Source organism: Chenopodium album, chromosome 1 (genome assembly GCF_948465745.1).
Source record: "Chenopodium album chromosome 1, dcCheAlbu1.1, whole genome shotgun sequence".
Classification (NCBI taxonomy): Eukaryota; Viridiplantae; Streptophyta; class Magnoliopsida; order Caryophyllales; family Amaranthaceae; genus Chenopodium; species Chenopodium album.
The window spans coordinates 81,353-98,403 of record NC_137834.1 but is presented as its reverse complement, the minus strand read 5'-3'; the positions used below and the strand labels follow the sequence as shown (position 1 = coordinate 98,403).

General features: G+C 36.0%; 1 protein-coding gene across 1 annotated transcript in view; it reads right to left on the bottom strand.

Annotated features, from left to right (window-relative positions):
- Window positions 1-2,453: 2,453 nt before the first annotated feature.
- LOC145638878 (putative cytosolic oligopeptidase A) overlaps window positions 2,454-17,051 on the bottom strand; it is a 29,915-nt gene continuing 15,317 nt past the window's right edge. The window contains exons 11-18 of the mRNA XM_081689936.1: window positions 12,469-12,521; window positions 12,197-12,289; window positions 11,996-12,113; window positions 6,918-7,077; window positions 6,803-6,834; window positions 3,286-3,351; window positions 2,977-3,048; window positions 2,454-2,872 (exon numbers count right to left, since the gene is read on the bottom strand). Coding sequence (XP_081546062.1) covers window positions 2,786-2,872; window positions 2,977-3,048; window positions 3,286-3,351; window positions 6,803-6,834; window positions 6,918-7,077; window positions 11,996-12,113; window positions 12,197-12,289; window positions 12,469-12,521 — 681 coding nt within the window. The 3' untranslated portion in view covers window positions 2,454-2,785. The remainder of the gene's footprint in view (window positions 2,873-2,976; window positions 3,049-3,285; window positions 3,352-6,802; window positions 6,835-6,917; window positions 7,078-11,995; window positions 12,114-12,196; window positions 12,290-12,468; window positions 12,522-17,051) is intronic.

Below are 17,051 nucleotides of genomic sequence, written 5' to 3'. Positions count from 1 at the left end.
GCAAGGTTGGATTAATGGTTGTGAAAATCGACTTAATTTGAAAAAGCCCACCCCATTTCCCTTATATTCACATGGTACGAAAGTGCAAAGCCATCATTCTACGTCAAGGGTGGGAGGTGCGTATTAAGCATTGCTACAGAGAAGCTAATCGGGCTGCAAATTGGTTAGCTAACTTTGGAGTTCACTCGAGTCAAATTATAGTGCTTTTTGAAGCGGTCCCGAGGGATTTTCAAGCCGTTTTATTGGAGGACCTAATTGGAGTTTGCAAGCTAGGCTTATTCCTAGGAAGAAGGATTAGTTTGTGTTTGTTTTTGTTTTGTTTATGCCTTTCGTTTTTTTTTTCCCTTCCTATTGTTTTGTGTGTTGTTTTTGGGGTTTTTCCACTCTTTCACCAAAAAAAAAGAAGGTAAAAGATAGTAATGGTCAAAGTTATACATTGACATGTAAAATAAAAATAATACTCTTTGGAGATCAAGGTAGTTTGTATTTTGTTCATTTATTGAATCAAAACACTGCTGCCAAAGGCAAATGTATTCGGACTTATTACCCATATCCTACCTTAGCTACTATATTACTTTACGTGCCCAGCTAACACAAGAATAACCTTTTAACGCAATAAAATTTAGACCTGGTCAAAGTCAGTCTGGCTCAACCCGACCAAATTTAGACAACTTAAGAAACCCACCAAAGGGGACTAGATTAATAGATCAGTTGAAGCTACATCCAAAATACGATCCAAGATTACATTATTCTACACACGTTGGCCGACCTCCCCAGGTTGAAAATGAGCTAACGCATGAGCTACCTTGTTCCCGTTTCGTTTAACAAAACACCACACCATATTAGAAAAACTACATATAAATCTAATATATCCTCCACAATTAAGTGAAAAGAGCTTGAACCACTTGACTTGGAGCGCAGGGCTTCTATAACACTCGAGCAATCACTCTCAACCACCAGACTATCAAAGCCTTCCTCCAACTCTAGCTACAATTCCCACCAGACTGCCTTAGCTTCTGCCGTAAATACATCCCAAGTTTCAGCCTTTTGGTACACACCACAACACTTCACTGCTCCCACTTCATCCCTGATAACAGAACCCAACCCAACCCCGAACCCACACCCCCTAATACCCCTGCGTCCACATTGAGCTTCCAATAGTGCTGACTGGGAGGAGCCCAGCTAGCTGGCAGGTTGCCTCTTGCACCACCTCCCTTCATCACCTTTCCACATTCCTCATGTACCTCTCCGCAAGTTTTCAGAGCATAAGAAATGGTCTTTTCAGGTTCCAGAAATTCACTCACCATAACCCAACTATTTCTAGCACCCCACACAGCCCAACAAACAGTGACAAAACACTCCATCTCTTCATTACTCAACTTCTCAAAACAAAAGCTCCTTCAACTAGCTAAGAGAAATTGCTTCAACACCAAATAGCGCGAGCCAAACTGCAATCCTTCAGGGCGTGCAAGACTGATTCTTCCTCCATGTTGCAGACACAACAAGGGTCATAATCATTTATTTGTCAATTGATACCAGCCCGCATCGGGATTGCATTCTGCATTGCTCTCCACGCAAAGATTTTAATACAAGGAAGAACCTTCAAATTCCACACCTTACCCCACAAAGTATGACCAGGTGACGAGGTCTCTTCCTCGCTCTTCCAGTCATCATCAAACAGAGCTCTATAGGCCGACTTCACAGAGTATTCACCATTTTTTCAATATCCCAACAGAGATGATCAGAGGGTAACTTAATCTGCAGCTTATAGGAATACTTAGAATCCTGTCTCTTTCAAATGGCAGGAATAGTTGTGAGACTAAATCAGATTTCCAAGATCGAGTTGTGGCATCAATGAGATCACTTACCAACAAATCACTACTAGCATTACCACGGGGAGAAAGGATTCTATGAGATTGAGTCCCAGGAATCCAAGGATCAGACCACACTCGAATGCTATCACCATTACCAACATACCACCTCACCCCTCTCTGAACCACCCACCTAGCCTCCCAAATCCCTCTCCAAGTGTAGCTCGGATTTGAACCAAGATTGGCATCCATAAAAGTCAAAAGGGGTAATACCGAGCCTTATATAATTGCACCAACAAGCTGCCCGGTCCAAAAATAGCTCAAAAGGCCCACATTACCCGGTCATTTTGGCCAGGTTTGGACACATAATATGGCCTTTTTTTTTTGCCTCGGTCCAGCTCGAACCCAATGATTACCTTTCCTATGTTATATTATAACCTCAACTGTTTTTAGGAATTCTAATTTCAACTTCTCACAATTTTTTATTATGTTAATCAGACAACTACACATTATTGAATTTTCCGAAAATCTGTATTTTCCCTATGATTTAAGTACCACCAAACAATGCCTAGACATTTTTCTATAAAATACCAAATGTAGCGACACAAGCCATTGGTAAAGGTTAAAATTAACTAACAAGTATATACGAAGTATATAAAATAAAAAATAAAAAAGAAATAGTTACAAGAGAGGGGAACCTTTAGAATTCTGAAGGTAAAATAAATAATCCTTGTGTTGGAAGTACCCTCTAATATGTGACAGAAGGATGTTAATTCAACTGTAATCACAAAGGAATAGTTAAAGTTTGCAGCACAGCCCACATACTAAACTTATTCTTAAACACGACAGCTAATTGCTCATACATTTTCAAACCTGCCAAAAGAGAGACGAGGCAGTTCACGTTGAAGCGGGAAGGTAACAGGCTAGGGGCATGGTCACGTTGAAGCTGGAACTGGTAACAGGCTAGCACATGATCACGCTGTAGCAGGAACTGATAATAAGCCATTGTGACGAAGAAGTGGTTCTGGAGATGGCTCACGCCCACGAAATTCTACAAACACCTGTCAGGAAGATAACCAAAAGAATTGTAGCACAAAGGATTAAAGAACGAGCTAAAACAAAAAACAAAACAAGTTTGAGATCCTTGTCATAAATGCAGCTTTACCTCCAAAGGTGCTTTGCCACCACCAAGAGCAAGAATGGTCTCTCGGAATCTGCGTCCAGTTTCTACGACGGCCTGATGAATCAAATAGTAGTAACACATTTTTGTCACAAGACTCAACACTCAGATAATTAAACATCACATTTAACAAAAAACCAGTCAGAATTGATCCAATCATAAATAGCGAATCTATAACACAAGAATAGACACGAGAGCAATTTAGCTTAATGAATATCACCACAGTAAAATGTAAAACGGAGAGAAAAAGAGGGCACCAATCTAACAATTACTTCTCATTTCAAGATTCCGTACCTCATCATCGTCCAATCCAGCATCCTCAAATGCTGAAAAAGCATCAGCAGATAATACTTCGGCCCACTGAAATCACGCACAATTAACTCTAGTTTAGTTTAGCTGATCAATAGCAAAGTAAAGCAAATATCAACATATACTTGCATGATGATGCAGACAGTAGGAGCTATATCAACCGAACAATGTATATAAGCTAGTAAAATACAAAGTACTTCCTAATCAATACTAACAAGTGCTGCGGATTTAAGTCAGCATGGAATAATAAGGAATTTTGATTAGATAGTTTAGGATAAAATTGGAAACCCCACTCCTTGCAAAATATGCCATAGCAACCTTTCACACGTAAAGTCAGTTTATCAACTTTGATCAATAGTAATCTAAAAAGTAAACACTAACGACGAATTTATGTATTTAAACTATATACTACTTCCGCTTCATGTTACTCGCAACATCTGCCAAAAATGGCCGCTTCACATTACTCGCAACAAAGTGATTTCTTTCCTTTTTAAGTAAGTTTTTTTGTGTGATTTTACAAAATTACCCTTATTTTTTTTAAACACCCTAATTAAAAAACTGGTTTTATCTTGTTAACTTAAAACCTAACATAGATTAACTTAACTATTTCCACCAAAATCAATCCCCTTCCATCTAATTCATCATCATCCCAGTCACCTTCATCATCCAACCACCTTCATCACCATTCATTTTCTTCCTCATCCCTAATTACTTTTTGCTCTTCCTTCATCATCAAATTTCTTCATCTTCTTCCTCATCCCCATTATGTTTCTCTCTCCTCGTCCAACCCCATTCTCAAGGTTTTGTGGGTTCGCTGGCTTGGTGGGTTCGCGGGTTCACTGGCTTGGTGGGTTCTAAGGGTTTTCGTGGTTTTGTGGGTTTTCCAGATTTGTGGTGGTTTGTGGGTTGGTAGGTTCGTGGGTTTGGTCGATGTTTTGTGCGGCTTGTGGTGGTTGGTTCGGTGTTTTGTTCGAATGGGTTGTGGGTGGTTTCGTTGGTAATGGTGGTGGGTGGTTTCGGTGCTGGTGGTGGAGGTCGTGAGTGGTTTCGGTGCAGGAGGTGGAGGTCGTGGGTGGTTTTAGTGCTGTTGGTGGTGGTGCGTTAATTATTTTAATTTTTGTTAAATTTGTTTTTTATTTTTTTTGGGTTTAATTAATACTTAAGTATATGCTCTTATATTTTAATAGCTACATTTAAGATCTTTTGCCTAAGAGTAAACGCGCAGCATGTTTGTTGCGAGTAATTTGAAGCGGGAGTAGTATATTGGATCTATCTTTAAAAGAAATTTCTTGACATGTTATTTCTACAACTTAGCTGTTGTATTACACATGTTACAAATGTTCAAAGATTAACCTCAAAGATAAATGTCAATTGTCAACCTCCAATGATTCACAAGTCAAGGACATGATTGATTCTACAACTCAATTAGTTGAATGAATCACGGTTCCTAGGTCACCAAGCAAGTAAGTCTCAACTAATTTTCTCAAAGTAGCTCATAAAACAAAATACAAAACATGATAAAAATAATACTTAGAAAAAGACATATTATTTTAAAAGCTTTTTTTCGGAACAATTTAAATAGGAATCCAAAGTTTATCTTGACACATGTACAAAAATAGTCAGAAACTCACACAATACATATTTTTCCTTAGGACAAAGGTTGTTCCTTTGAGTTTCTTACTACTACAATTTCCTAAACTCTTGCATGATCCTTAAAATAGACTTTAATCTTCACATCACCATTGTGCAAAGCTCAAACTCAGTAACTTGGTCGAGCCGTGATGTGATATATATAGAGAGCATCATCATTTTGCCAAACCATCAGACTTAACAAGCAAAAGTATTCTTGTAAAATGGGTTCTAGGTGATAGTTGCTTACTAATAGTCAAATTCTGAAAAAAGAGGATGTAATCTTCCATGTATTAAGAATTAGCAGAAGTATATAAAAATAAAATCACTATAAGAGAACTTCTAAGGTGAAGTGAAATATTGAAGTATATAAGAGTCAGAAGTACAATGCGGGATCTTCCTATATACTTCCTCTGTTTTTTATTAATTGCACGTTTGGTTTTGGCACACAAATTGAGAAGTGAGAGGAAAAAAAAAAGATACACAAATACCCTTACACTACAAGTTAATTACACACCCCAATACACTGCCTTCAAATACAACTACCCTTCTCCACATCTAAAAACACCAGCAACCAGGCCCACCATGGCACCACACCTCCCCTTCCTGCACTCCTTAACCCCACAACCACCTTCGCACCCACCAAACCTCATATTTTTCAGCCCTTTCTCCTTCTAGAAACCTTTGGCCAAGGAGATGGGAACCTATTTTACATTCGAATGAAGCCTCCCATAATACACAAAACCCAATTAAAGGTGAAATCTAAAATTTCTCTCGTCAATGAAGGTTTCTCTGGCGACATCCTCATCAAAATCTTATAATTCTCAAATCCATAGCTCAAAACCGATATGGAGGATAAGAGATGGCTAATAAGACCCCATCAAGCCACATCGATTGTAAGAACAGAGGGGAATCAGATGACAGAGAAAACTGTAGGTTAAGGAGTTAAAATATGGAATTGTGGTGGCTGTAAGAGAAGGTAGAGAAATTATAAAGATGTCCATGGTGGTGCTTGTGACAAAGATGGGGTATAGAATAGAGATAGAGAGAGTGGGTCTAATGTGGAGAGGGGAGAAAGGGGTAAAATTGAAATACAAAGCTTACCTAAATAGAAACGTGTCAACTAGAAAAACTTCCCAAAAATGAATATGTTTCAACTAATAAAAAACGAAGGAAGTAAAAGATTAAGGTTAATCCACCTCAGACGGTACATATAATACTCACAAGATATTAAAAATACAAATGAATAGCAATAAAAAGGGGAATAAGTCAAATCTAAAAAGACATCTACACATAACATTCGATCAAGGAGTGTAAGTAATAGTTAAAATTTCTAACAAATTTTGATGTTTCTTTTGGTTTCAAGAATGGAAGACAACGTCTAAGATAGGACCATCCCCATTCCATAAGCTATTTATAAAAATGTCAATTGTGTAAATCTATATTATTATCTTTACATTTATCTAAAATTACTGGGCATCATTGGTTTATTTTACTCACCCTAATCAAAATATTTCCTATAGAGTCGATTATTCTAACGCCTTTCAAAATAAAAAAGAGCGTACTATAAATTGTCATATATGCTTATTTTCATGCAAGCATCATGTTCATATGAACAAATATTATCATATGGGAATTTTCTTTATTAGGTATCTATTTTTTCAACCCAAGTATTATTGTGCGCAGAAAAACAAGTATTATTATGTGGGATATTGTTTATTAGGCATCTATTTTTTCAACCCATGTAATGTGGGCCCAAAAAATATAATTAGGTAATGGATACTAGCAGTCAGATGCACAATGAAAAGTGCTAAACAAGTGTGCACAGAGTGAATACAATACTTTGCCCAATGCTTAGAAATGGGAAGATTACCTTGTAACTGTAGTATCCAGCAGCATATCCACCTATCAGCCAAAAGAAGAATTTTAGTTAAATGACTTTTACATTCCACCAGACCACACTGACATTTCACAGAACAGATATGAACCTGCAAATATATGGCTGAAACCACAGAGGAATCGATCTTCAGGTAAAGGTGGAATAACTTGTGTTCTCTTGCTAATTCTTTGATCAACATCATAAATGGATTCTGAGCCTCCAGGAATATACCGTGTATGCAACTCCAAATCCAATGAAGCAAACCTTAACTGAACATGAAAGTACAGCATTTCTGATAAATTTTCAACTTGGATTAATTGCTTTAGAAAATTGACTGCTAAATCAAATAGTAGAGCTCTAGGCACAAGAACTGGAAATAAAGACGCAATAAACCAAAATTATTCAAACTCAGAATCAATAATTATAAAATAAAAGCAAAACCAGAAATGACACCTCTTTTTTTACCATTGATAGGAAAAAAAACTGTTATGTTGTTAAATTTGAAATTTTCTTACTTAATTCGTTTGTTTACCTTTCCTAATCACTTTCTCAAATATCGTGCCAAAAAGATCCAATGCAAGTATAAAAAATAGAATAAAGATTTATAAAATTAAGGTAATATTACTCCCATGTCCATTTGTCTCTTAATTACGTGTTTGTATTCCTTTTAGGGGAGCCCAAAATATTTTACCTATTTGAGAATCAATCTATTTAAATGTTGTTCTTTTTGACAATATTACCCTCATTAAATTTGTTTAATTCCTCCCATCTCCTTATTTATTTGCTGAGTTGGCGTCCTTTTTTTTTTGTACTATTGATGCCTTTCGACAGTTCTTCATTAATTCCCAACCACTTTTTTGTCTTTCTCTATCTTTCTCCTCAATTCCACATGCATAATTGTACTTACAAATTTACAATCATGAGAGTTAAGGAATCTCCAATTTCCTAATATCTGTGAAAAAAAACCCAAATGGACATGTAATTAAGAGATGGAAGGAGTATTATCAAGGATTCCAATAATATTATCATTCTAATTTTTCTTTGCTTCAACTATATTAATTTGATAATGACATTTATTTCCACTTTAACTTTTAAGAAAAAAAAAACCAAATTTGATAATAACGTAACATATGATATGTACTCTCTCCATCATTTTTTTTATCTTCCAATTTATTATTCATAAAATCAAATTTATAAAACTTTGACCTTAAAAAAATTATCATGTGAATTATTGTTAAATTTGTTCCAATTTGTATTTTCATAATATTATATTTTCATTTTTTTTACTAATATGAAATTAGAGGTATTAATTGTCAAAGTTATAAATGGGAGACCGCACACACACACACACACACCAAAAAAAAAAAAAAAAAAATGCATATTGTTTGACTCTTATGTCATATAAATAATAGTATGTGAATAATATTATTCCATTACTAATAAATTGTAATAAAACCTACTACTTACTAAGGCCCTAAATCTTTTACCTTATTAACCTTATTAAAATATAAGTAAAAATAATATCAATTCTATAAAAATAAGTTCAATTTAGCAAAAACAAGTTCAATTTAACAAAATGTAAGTTCAGTTCTATAAAACTCCCTCCGTTTTTTTTAGTGCCTCATTGGGGTGTGCGGGGAGTTTTAGACAAAAGAGTAAAATAATATACAAGTGGGAATGGTTAGAACAAAAAAATTAAAAAATTAAGAGAGAAATTTCAATGGAGAACCACTGCATGTAACTACCAAGCAATTTCGAATAAGCACATATAATTATACTCAACCATGAGTAGTTGAGTACATTTTAGACATCCCAGGTTGAGGCTTGAAATTTGCAAGAGATTAGCCCAGACCTGAAGTACACTTCACTTATGCTCGAAGAAATCCCAAGATGAAGCCTGGAATTGGGTGATGAGCTGGAAATTAGTTGCTGAAGTCAGCTCTAGAAGGGGCGTGCTGAATTGTTTCAGGATGAGTTTGTTAGTCATCCTTGTAATAAATAAAGGAGCTGTAGTAAGGGGAAGGCATTAGAAATTTTGTAACAGGGGAAAATTCATTCCTCTCAAAAGAAGGCAATTCGTTTGTGGTCTAGCAAATTGGTATCAGAGCTACCATCTAAGGTGGCGTAGGAAATTGCAGCAGCAATGGCCACCCTCAACAATCAGTTAGGGACTCCAACCCAAAGGGTATTAGGGTGCACAACGATGGTTTGGCCTGAGTGGTGTTAGAGGAAACTCACTTATAGCTGGATATGAGGATGAAGAAGGGGTGTTCCATGGTGGGCAATCAAATTGGAAGTCGAGAAAACTCGAGTGACCGATTTTCGATGGAACTAACCCAGATGGTAGGATTCTCAGAGCTGAACGATATTTTCACTTTATCGTTTGAGTGAAGAGGATCAACTTGAAGCTGCCATTGTTGCACTCGATGGCATCACCTTATTATGGTATCAACGGGAAAAGAGAAGGACCCCTTTGAGAAACTGGGAGGTGTTGAAGTGGTTGCTATGGCAATTTTATTCGATCGCCACCATAACCCTACATGAGCAGTGGCCAGGGAACGGTGGCCGATTACCGCCGTCGTTTCATAGAGTTGTTGGGCCCCATTGATGGAGTACCGGTCTACCGGAGGAGATTGTGATGGGGCAATACATCAATGGCTTGAAAGATAAAATTCATGCTGATGTGTGAATCTAAAGGCCTCCTTAGATCTGGCTATGTATCTCTCGATGCGGATTGAAGAAAAGACGAAGTTAAGCCCAAAACAAAAAACCCAACCGGCCCAACCACTTGGAGACCACCTTACCCAACCTAATGAATTAACACCTATACCCCAGCTTCAAACACAAACCAAAACCCGAACCAAAACTCCACCACAAACACTTCCCAGCCTAATCGAAACACAACCAACCCTACCCATCGAACCACCGGCAAAATTCGAAGGCTATCGGAGAAGGAGCTTCCACAAAAGAGGGAGTTACGGCTTTGCTTCCAATGTGAAGAGAAGTGGAATTTGAAGCATCGTTGCTGACGCCGTGAATTAAGTGTACTCCTTACCGTAGATGATGACGAGGGAGATTAGGAGGATGCCGGAGATCTGGCGGTGGTCGAAACCCAACCTACACCCACAATTCTTGCCGATTCGACTCCAGATTGCGGATACCCCAGACCTAAAGTACGCTTCACTTATGCTAGAAGAAGGCCCAAGATGAAGCCTGGAATTGGGTAATGAGCTGTAATTTAGTTGCTGAAGTCAGCTCTAGAAGGGGCAGATTAGTAATTCTGGAAAGTTAGTTATTTGGTTGTTATTCTCCTAGCTTTGCGTGCTGAGTTGTTTTGGGATGAGTTTGTTAGCCATCCTTTTAATAAATAGAGGAGTTGTAGTAAGGGGAAGGCATTAGAAATTTGAAACAAAAAAATATTCCCTGGGAGAGTTCCTCTCGAAAGAAGGCAATTGGTTTGTGGGTTACTCTGAGTCTCTGACCTGCAATCCAATATATCAATTTTGGTGACTTCATTCCTCTGTTTTAAGCTTAAAATTCTCTGTTTGATCTTATTCTAGCAAAATTTCGAAGACCAAAATATCATCAAATTTGTAGATGAGTGTATGAAAGACATTTATGAATTATTGGCGCATTTTTAGTGGCGTAACCCATTCGATACAACCCTCCAAACCTTCCCTAATTCAAAACAAATTCCAAAACCCCTCTACTCAATCAAATGCCACCCAACTCTCTTTCAATCCAACACGTTACGGATAGGATCATCGGCTCCCAAATCACAACTTAATAAATTAGTTCATTACCAATCTAATAAGCTAGTCAAACCACTAATATCTTTATCATTTATTAAGGATTATGCTGCAACTTACTGGTAAGCACCTGATATACATGGAAGTTTCATATTTCAGAATTCCAATGTCAAAGCCTAAGGGCCTATATAGCTATAATTAGAAATAACCAGAGGATAATAACATCTCACCCAATCAAATATATTCATAAGGCGTTTGTGTAGGGAAGACTAGACTCGGTAGCTAAAAAGGCACAATATACATTTCCTTGCTGGGGAGTGGGGTTAAAAGGGCAAGTCCAATGTTACAAGGGACGGGATTCGATTCAAAACGTGATACGGAAACGAATACGCGGAATGCTACCCGTGGTGAATCCGGTACGATTGGGTACGAAATAGTAAATTAATACGTAGTAAAAAAATTATAGGTGATTTTTATTAATAGATTTTATATTAGAAATTAAAATAAATACAAGTATATAATAACTCCTCAATAAAATATGTATTTAGGTGAGTGGATTGCTAAAAAATTAGAGTATATAAAATAAAAAGGCCAAGTTGCTCATTAAAAAAAAGGCCTAGTGGTTGATAGAGGTTTAAGCCCATTCACCAGTTGAAACAAAACCCTAGCCGCCACCTAGTAAACTGTTATTGCTATGTAAAACATGAGAGAGGAGAGAGAAAAAAAGTCAGAAAATTTCAGAAATTAAATAAGCAAATGCACATGAAAAAAGGAAGAGAGAGAATATTGCAGTGCAAATGTCAGAAAACAACCCATAAGAAGTTGCAGAGGAAGAACAACCGTCTTTGATCAGCCACAACTAGGAGTCGCCACCTTCAGCGTTCTGGTTCGTGACCACCAGCGACTTGTTCCGCGTTCCGGTTCGCACGAATCAGTTCGCGATTCGTGGCACGGTACCGCGTTCCTTGTAACGTTGGTCAAGTCTATAGAACACTTACAGCAACTTTCAGTCACTTTGTTCCCATAGGCCATAGCTAGATAATTTTCTAGGGAGTCATTCCCTACTTCTGTCACGTCAAGTAACTTAAATTTATTTTAAAACTGTTATAGCCATCATACAAAGGTGCAAAACCTCAATAACAGAGGCACAGAGCTCAACCAAGAGAGAAATGCAAAAAAAAAAAAAAAGGAGTAAAGCAAGAGAAATCCTTTATCTTTGAAAGTTAGACTCGATAAATCACTTCACAAATCTGGAAATAAACTTAGATCCAGAACAAATAGGAATTAAGCAAGTAAGATACCATAGAGCAGCTCTTGAAAATTAGAATAAATCAAATAGGCTTTGCTAATGAAGCAAAACCGACAAACTGATCATAATATATTATAATATTAGTAATACTCGAAGCATAAAAAGACAGAAATATAAACCAAAGCTAACCTGACGAAGGCTCAAAGAACCAGCACGAAAGGTCCTAGCTGCAAGGATTTTCTTGAAAACTTCTTCAGGAAGAGTCTCCCCAGTTTCGTAGTGTTTTGCAATGCCCAACAAAGTGTCTCTGCAGCAACCCACAAGATTCTTAGCCAGGTTTTGGTAGTGATAAATGAAGCACATACCAAAGAGATCTATCCAATAATTTACCTATGGTAGCACCAGTTCTCCATGAATTGAGAAGGAAGTTCAACCGCATCCCACTCAATACCTCGAATACCAGCTACAAGACCCTCATCCTGCCTGTAACCAAATTTTTGTTCCAATCTAATCAATATTTACTAGACAAATAGGCAACCAATGTGTTAGAATCCAACCTGGCGCAACAATACATATAGATATATAGTAGCTATAACCAAAAGTCCAAACAGCCTCAATAAAAGAATAACACTCAGAAATGAAAAAGAGAATTAGAGACATACCTGGTAAGCATATGTTGAAGTGCATGACCAAATTCATGGAAAACAGTCTCAACCTGCAACATGAGTTTGAAGGAAAAACATAACTCCATTAATCCTGCATCGTTATCTTATTGTCAACTATATAAATTCTACATCATAGATCAAATCCAACAATGGATTTTTCTTGTTACACTGCAACAAAGGAATATTGCAACTTCCAGAATTCTAGTATCAGCAGTGAATTGCATAACTGTACCTTTACAAATTAAATTAAATTCCTAATTTTAAAAAAGCACAAAGACTACATACAGCAACATATTATATTATGGAGTACTTTCTACCACTAGCACAAACACTCAGACACTTCATTAAGGACCAAAACGCGGAACAATTTCATATATACCTGAGTAGTTGAAATTTACACAAGGTAAAGCTGAAACATGTTTATGACTGAAAACACTGATCAAAGGAAACAATGAATGATAGAATGACTATTATATGGATCTTGCTAACAAACGTCCCCAGGGCGCTTGATAACCCTTTAAAATAGTACTTAAAATGGTATTGATATGGAAATGCATGCCAAAATCACGCGTCAATCGGTATAATTAATGTTTATTTGAAGTTAATATTTCTACTTTTAGTTATTTTATCCAACGCCCTCAGGGCATTCATTAGCTTTTGCGTTATTATATTATAATAACATATGCAATATTAGTCATAAAAATTGTAAGACCTTATTTCATAGGCGGTAGATATGGGAATGTAATTGTATGTAATTTTGTAAGAGAAGTCCACTACGATACCCATGGTATTGCTAGTTCACTCCAAAGCATCTCTATTTCTTCATAAATTTTCATTTTCTATTACCACTTCAAGAGGTGGTTTTGGGCGCCATGGGCGGTAATTGAAATTACTAAAGAAAAACACATGTTCAATGATGAATTACAATATCATGTCCCTTTACCCACAAAGTCTAATAATTCACTCTCCTTAAACCTTTCATTATCACCTATTAGAGCTGACAATCCTGACCCGACCTGAATGACCCGACCCGTGACCCAAAAGTGACCAAAAAATGTAAACCCGAAATCGACCCGAACACATAGCTGACCCGACTCATACCCGACCCGAAGTGGAGTTGACCCGATGCCCGAATTGACCCGACCCGAATTAACCTGGCCCAAAATAGACTCGATACCCGTATTGACCCGATCTGAAATTGACTCGATACCCGAAGCGACCGGAAACCCAAAACCCGAAGTGACCCGACCTAATTTTGACCCAAATTGATTGACCCGAAACTCGAAGCGACCCAAACAATACCCGAAATGACCCGATCCAAAATTAACAAATACTAAAAATGACCTAACTAATTTAGGACTTTGTTACTTTACCCGAAAAAACACTTGTCGAAAATAACATAAATTAAACAGTATATTATTGTGTGTATGATACTGTTAAAATGTGCGTGTAATTTATTACTCTTAATTCATAAGGAATTCCATTTGATAAGGAACACTAGTTTTTACTATTGTTATTATTACCATTACTCTTAGCTTCTTCTTTTAAGTGTTACATTGAATTTTTTTTCCACTATTCACGTTATCTAATTTGATTTTTTGACCATTTATTCAATGATAGTGTGTATATAGTACTGTTGGAAGTGTCTAATGAATATATTATTAATATTTAATTTTTATACTTTATAGTTATTGATAATTTTAATATATTATTGGTCAAATTTCTAAATCGACATAGACGAAAATTGACTCAACCTGAACTTGACCTGATAATTGGACCCGAAGACTGACCCGACCTAAATTGACCTGACCCGAAATGTGAACTCGACTCGACCTGAACTGACCCGATCTGCGAACTCCACTCAACCTGAATTGACTCAAGCCGAATTCGACCCGAACTAACATTGACCTGAAACACGAATTAACCCAACCTAAACCCGACCCAAATATTGATTGACCCGACCCGAACGACCCATTTGCCAAGTCTATCGCCTATGACCTATCAATCGGGTGGTAAGTATTAAGCATATTAGTATATCACACATGAAACAAATTCTCTCTTGCATGTCAATTTTTTAATCCTTATCTTTAATAGGGTCACCTTTGATACTATCTTCAATTCCTCATTATTTAATCCCTGAATATTACTCCCTTTTTTAAAAAAAATTTGCATCAATTGGGAATTCACGAAGTTTTAGTAGTGTAATATAATATTGTGAGTGGGTGATAAATTATTATAGTAAAAGTAAGATGAGAACCATGAAGGAGAAAGTATGTGATAGATGTTAGATAATTTTATCATTTAATCGGGGACCATGGAAGAGAGAGAAATCAAAATAATTTAAAAAGGGTTTAAAGTAGGGGTGTTCATAAATCGGTCCGGACCGAAAAAATTGACCAGACCACCCCGGACCGGACCGAATTAATCGGTCTGGTCTTCGGGTCTTGAAATTCATTTTTCTGGTCTTCGGTCCGGTCCGGTCCAAAACCCTATAAAAACCAGTTTTGGACCGGACCGATTTTTTTTATTAAAAATATGTGTGAAACCTTAAATAATGGTTAAAATTATCCTTAATAAGATTAGAAAACTTTAACTTTATAAGCTTTTTTGCACTAAACATACAAAAAAAGACGTTACAATATAGTTTTTCCAATACTTTTTTTGTGTTTTCCTAAACTTTATAAAAAATTTAGTATCTTTTTAAAAAAATTCTTAAATCGGTCCCAGCCCGGTCCGGGTTTTGGACCGATTCTTTCGGTCCGGTCCGGGTTCGGTCCTAGCTTAATCTGTCTGGTCTTCGGTTCTTAAAATTCTAATTTCCGGTCTTCGGTCCAGTCCGGTCTTGGACCGATGAACAGCCCTATTTAAAGTAGGAGAGAGAAATGATAAAATATAGTACAAAGTTACTAAATATAGAAATGATTCATTTAGAAAAAAAAAACCCATAAAAGCAAAGTGATATAAATAAAAAAAAAAAACGAAGGCAGTATAATATACTTCCTCCGTTTCTTTTTAGTTGACACGTTTCGTTAGTCAAGTTTGCCAATGCACAAATTAAATCATTAATATCTTTAATTACCGATAAGTAAAAATTATAAAAAGTTAATATTATGAAAATATACATTGTGACAAATCTAACAAGATCACACTTGACTATATTTTTCCTTACATATAAATCACAAAACATAGTCAAAGGGAGATGTGTGAATAGTGCTAAAATCAAAACGTGTCAACTAATAAAAAACAGAGGTAGTAATAAACTTTGACTAAGGTAAGGTGGGTAACTTTTCCCTATATCTCCACCTCCAAGCAGCACAGGTATCATACAGAAGCCCCCACTATAAAGAGTCTTGAATAATAGAAGAAACAGGCTTATACCAAGCAATATTTATTTTATTTTTTAAATTTCAAAAATTGTGTCATTTTATTTACCAATTTCCAAAACAAATAAAGAATATACCAAGATTTAGTGAATGCAAAAAATTATGGACATTTTGTATCTACCTTTTTAAACAAAACCAAAGAATCTAACAAACTTAAGTGATGCCAAAATGTCAAAAACTATGGTCATTTTATTTCTATGTTCGCACACATAACTAAGAACGGGAAAAGTTCATCAAGAGTTTCATCCAGAAGTGGCCAATTGACCAGATTGATAGATAAAAAAGGTCATTAACAACAATTTGGTATTAATAAAAAAAATAAAAAAAATAAAAAAAAAAAAACTCCGGTGACAATTTGGTAAAAAAAAAGTCAAACCCGAAACGACAATTTGGTAAAATAAAAAATAAGGTCAGGCAACAATTACCCAAAAAAGTAAAAAAATTTCCAACAAAATACTTGCGAATGCTTAATTTAGTTCGTTTTTCGTAGGTTTTTTAATATATATATATATGTGTGTGTGTGTGTGTGTGTGTAATTTTCCCACCTAATTTTCCAACCCCTTTTAAGGAAATAACAATTTGAATAAAAATATATTTAAATATTTGTTTTCACTTAATTTTCATACTCCTTATTAACAATTTGTTTTTTCTCTTAAAAAAAAGGAGTTGCAAATAAATTTGGTATCGGGATTTAGCAAAATAAAAAGAGGAAGAAATATTAATTCAAAATTTTAAAATGGGAAAAGTACATTTGAAAACACAATAACCAATTAAATTAGGATTTTTGAACGGTTTGTCAAAAAAATTAGATTTTTTGGTCTTAAAGTCGCTTAAGATTATTTTTATTGTCACTTGGGATTAGTTTTTTTTACCAAATTGTCGATTAAGTTATTTTTTTTTTAATCAAATTGTTGATGTGGTCTTTTTATTTACCAATCCGGTCAATTGGCACGGAGTACTCAAAAGTGCATGATAAAAATCACCATAACCCAATACAGCTAACAAATATAATTGAAGTACTCCTAGTACAAAGTGTTGATTCCCTCAAACCCCCCCCCCCCTCACCCCCTCCCCAACATCAAATACACATATACAACTAAAATTGAAGTTTGCAAAAGAAAAGAAAATAGGAAATTGACAAGTTCTACATTAAAGCTAAAGCTTTTTATAATAAAAAACCATGTACTCAATACCATG